This window comes from Brachionichthys hirsutus, chromosome 16, assembly GCF_040956055.1.
Source record: "Brachionichthys hirsutus isolate HB-005 chromosome 16, CSIRO-AGI_Bhir_v1, whole genome shotgun sequence".
NCBI lineage: Eukaryota > Metazoa > Chordata > Actinopteri > Lophiiformes > Brachionichthyidae > Brachionichthys > Brachionichthys hirsutus.
Genome location: NC_090912.1, coordinates 780,690 through 784,786, shown reverse-complemented (window position 1 = coordinate 784,786; position 4,097 = coordinate 780,690). Strand labels below are relative to the sequence as shown.

General features: G+C 51.3%; 1 protein-coding gene across 1 annotated transcript in view; it reads right to left on the bottom strand.

The window, feature by feature from the left end:
* rapgefl1 (Rap guanine nucleotide exchange factor (GEF)-like 1) overlaps positions 1 to 4,097 on the bottom strand; it is a 9,376-nt gene continuing 5,279 nt past the window's right edge. The window contains exons 8-16 of the mRNA XM_068750029.1: positions 4,082 to 4,097; positions 3,885 to 4,007; positions 3,634 to 3,812; positions 3,426 to 3,516; positions 3,211 to 3,261; positions 2,919 to 3,006; positions 2,336 to 2,400; positions 2,159 to 2,213; positions 1 to 1,770 (exon numbers count right to left, since the gene is read on the bottom strand). The exon at positions 4,082 to 4,097 is cut by the window's right edge and continues 82 nt beyond it. Of these exons, the coding sequence (XP_068606130.1) occupies positions 1,646 to 1,770; positions 2,159 to 2,213; positions 2,336 to 2,400; positions 2,919 to 3,006; positions 3,211 to 3,261; positions 3,426 to 3,516; positions 3,634 to 3,812; positions 3,885 to 4,007; positions 4,082 to 4,097 (793 nt within the window). The 3' untranslated portion in view covers positions 1 to 1,645. The remainder of the gene's footprint in view (positions 1,771 to 2,158; positions 2,214 to 2,335; positions 2,401 to 2,918; positions 3,007 to 3,210; positions 3,262 to 3,425; positions 3,517 to 3,633; positions 3,813 to 3,884; positions 4,008 to 4,081) is intronic.

The following is a 4,097-nucleotide window of genomic DNA, read 5'->3' as shown; positions in this document are numbered from 1 at the left end:
AAATATTCCTGATCGGGTTACAAACACAGAATCGATCGATCCAAACTAGAGGAAGAGAAAACTAAACCTCTCTGAGCCCTGAGGTTTGGTAAAAGTGCTTCAATACGTCGACCAATCAGCTTCACTTCCTGTCACTCGGTTGACGCCTCGGTCCCAGCCAATGGGAGAGCAGATCTTTCAGTCTGGATCCGTTCCTTCCTGAAAGCTGATTGGCCGTTCAGCAGCTGGAACCCAAACTCCTTTGCGTGTTTTTGCGTTTCTGGTGTGATGTCATTCTGTAAGCGCAGCCGATTGGCTGCTGAGCGGTCACGCCCCCGCCCACGTACACCTCGACCATTTCGCGCCACGCCACCGCCATTTTCACCACCAATCCTGAGAGAGTTTCTCTTTTCCAAAAGTCAAACATTTAATAATTAAAACCGCTGATGACGAGAAAGCCTCGGCGCAGGTCGATGACATCATAATTAACTAATTGTTTGTTGTCAGAGAATCCATGGCAACGGTTTCAATGCAAAAGAAAACGTCATTTGGCGGCGTGGCGGGAAGCGGCTCGACGGTACACAAATGGTCCTTTGAAAGGACGTGTGACCACCGCCCCATCCTTTGATGTGAGTCCTTGAATGCACCACGAGCAACGTCCTGAGGTCCATCACAGATGCAGTCCGTGAACACATCGCAGCTGATCCGAGGTCAGCGCTGACGGACAGTCCGTGTCCCACCAGGTGGCCCGACGACACGTTTCTGACTTAGCTCCACCCACAAATGCGTAGTTTACTGTCCGTGGGAGAACACGCTGCCGTTTGTCCTTGATAGAATTGTTGTTGTTTTTGTCCATTGACCTTCGACGGGGTCGTCACAGCGACCGTGATTACTGTCAGCGTTTCTGATCGTTGCATTAACCCTCAGCTGGTTGCTGCAACCTGTAATTACCCACAATCCTCCTCTCTAAAGAATTATCGTCACCAAGTATCGACCCAAGTATTAAAAACAAACATCCAGCCGCGTTTGGAACTTAGCTGGTGCAATTTGAAATGAGCCAATGGCAGCCGCCGCCTTCGTAAACAGGAAACCTGCAGGAAACCGGCTAGCTTAGCAACATTCAGGCTACAAACTAATCAATCACATATCAAACTTTCTATGAGTCTGGAATAGTTGGGTCAATATTCTTGTTTCGAGGAGAGTCCAGTTTTCGAGTCAGGTGGTTCAGGGGCTGCTCTGATTGGTCGGTTGCCAGTGGAGGCGAGCCCAATGACATCACAGATTCTTCGGACCTGGCTTAAATAAAAATCAATTGATTGAAAAAATAGAAATTACTGCTTATACTATTTTATATTTGTGAGGTAAAAATAATCTTTAAAAATGTAGGATCCTTAATTATTCATTCTTTTTACATTGACCATGTGACCGCAGAGCGAAGCTCCGCCCTGCTGGCTTGTTTCCTTATTATTCTAGCGTTGAGGGGCGTGGCTTCAGAAGGGTCCAACGCGCCTCGTTAACCGGCCGGTCCACACGGGTCCACCGTCCAGAACGAAGACGAAGCGTCCGCTCGCTCTGTGTGTGTTTGTGGTTGCCATGGCAGTGATGGAGGGACGTGGGAGGAAGAGGAGGAGGAGTTCCAGCGTGCCCTCCTCGTCCTCCCCCCTCTTTATGAGTCTTTGGGCTCCAGTTTACAGGACATGTCAAACAGCAGGTTCTGGTTGTCGATCACCTGTAACTGGCGAACGTAGGCCTTCGTCTGCAGGTGGGAGGGGGACGTCTCCGTATCCATGGCTACCAGGTGAGACAAGAAGGAAGACACACTGATGTCAGAGGTACTCTTTGTACTTCTATTAGCGCATTGAAACGACGCCACCAGAGGGCGACAAAGATCAGCGGTGCCGCTCAGGAAGTCGCCACTTCCTCCACAATAAAAGCAGAGCTATGAATCAATAAATCAATAAATCAATAAACCCATTCATGTCTAAACATAGAGAACTATTTTAAAACCGACTTTAATCAAGCAGTGGTTGCTCTTCCGTTGTCTTACATTAATTTTATACTTTTATCTTTAACACTTTTGGCATTGGTTAAGCCTCGACCAATCAGAACACAGGTCAGTTTCTACGGCGGACAGGTGAACCACAGGTGAACGACGACATCATGTTTGAGTGTGCGTCACCTAGCTGGCTGCTCCTGTAGCGTCTGATGATCCTCACCATCTCTGCCACTTTATGCTGCAGGAAGAGGAAGGGGAAGGGGAAGAGGAAGAGGAAGAGGAAGAGTGCGTGACGCCCTTTGCCTGAAATCATTTCCGTCTAAGATTCCTTCAGAATGCGAGACTTTCCGTTCCGCTCACCATTTTCTCGAAGTTGACGAGTTCGCCGTGAAACGTTTTGCAGCTCTCGTGAAGAAACGTCAGATCTGACGGGAAGAACGAACGTCACTTTATTGATCCACTCTCAATGATTTCCCAGCCTAAGCTCCGCCCTTTACTCAACCGTTTCACCTCGACTTCGGCGCAGTTTTCTTTCTACCACAGGGGGGCAGTAGATGTAAATTCACAAATTCACTCGTGTTGCCATGGAAACTGACAGATTATGGCTGCACACACACACTCACTCAAAGAGGAAAGCGCGATGATGAAGATGAAGATGAAGAGTGTGTGTCGCATGGAGCCGATTAGCCAGAAGTGCTAATTAGGAAGACGACGCTAACGTGCTAATGTGTGTACAGCAGCTTCACATCGATCCAGTTTCAGCCAATCACAGTCGAGTTTCTAGTCCTGACTTTAACGTCCAATCACGGACCGATTTATTTTGGGCTTCTGACCCATTTCAAGTTGAGACTTTGAGGGACGCCGTCCCGAGGGGAGCCGGGGGGCTGGACGGATCAGAGCGAAGCGTTAGCACGTTAGCACGTTAGCTGGAGTCCACACTCACCTTTGAGCAGCAGAGGTGTGAAGGGGATCAGCGGAGGTCTCAGGCTGGTGATCAGGTCTCTGTAGGACTTGTGGTTCCTGGAGGGGTCCTAAGTCCACCAAAGGGACACGTCAACATTCAGCAGAACTTCACCGGACATTTGGGGCGGGGTTTTATGGTCCAGGGGTCAGCCAATCAGGGGACAGTTAATGATAGCGAGGAAGCTGCCTTGGTGGAAGTAGGGACGGTGATGATGATGATGATGATGATGATGATGATGATGATGAAAACAGGAAATGCATCTTTAACTCACCGCGATGTTTTCAAACTGCTGAAACTGCTTCCTGAACTTCCCGGGGAGACCCTGAACACAAACAGTTCACCCCAGTGATGTCATCGGTTTACAGGAATGTCATTGGACGAAGCCGTCAGCCGGGGTTAAAGCGGCAGTGAAGCCTTAAGGGCCAGGGAACATGTATAGATTCATAACTTCTTTGTTTATGTAACAGAAACAGGTGAGCGGCCGACCTCCCAGGTGAGTCGCAGCCTGTTGACAGCGGGGTTGTCCAAGCCCAGAACGACGGCGAGGAAGGACAGCAGGTCCTGCTGCTGCTTGCAGCTGAAACACACGCCAAGCACACGCCAAGCGATGACGTCATCGCACACGCAGCGCACGCCAAGCGATGACATCATCGCACACGCCAAACCGATGCTGGTGCAAACGACGGCGACTCACAGCGCCGCGATCTTGATGAACTTGCGGAGCAGCTGGATCCTCTTCGGCAGCGACTGGCACTGCAGGATCTCCGTGGCGACCCAATGCTGCACCTCGCTGCAGCGCTGCAGGACCAGCTCCAGGTTTAGGGGGCGCCAGCGGGCCTGCTCCCCGTGAAAGACGTAACACACGAACTCCACCTGCAGAAGGCGCCAGCGAAGAAGATGACGAGCCGCGCGGCATTAGCGTTAGCGTGGTTTCGCTTCACCGACCTCGTGCACGCAGCTGAAGAGCTCCCAGTCGAACGCCACCAGCTGATTGGCTACCTCCTCCGCCGACATGTCGTGCAGCTTGCTGTCGCCCGGCGTCCAGTGGATCTCCTCAGGAAGGGGAAGCTGAGGGTGCAGGAAGTGACATCACCACCACGCCGACCGCGGCGCGTTCGCCGCGCGGCCGCGACTTTGCTCACCAGAGACTCGAGGTCA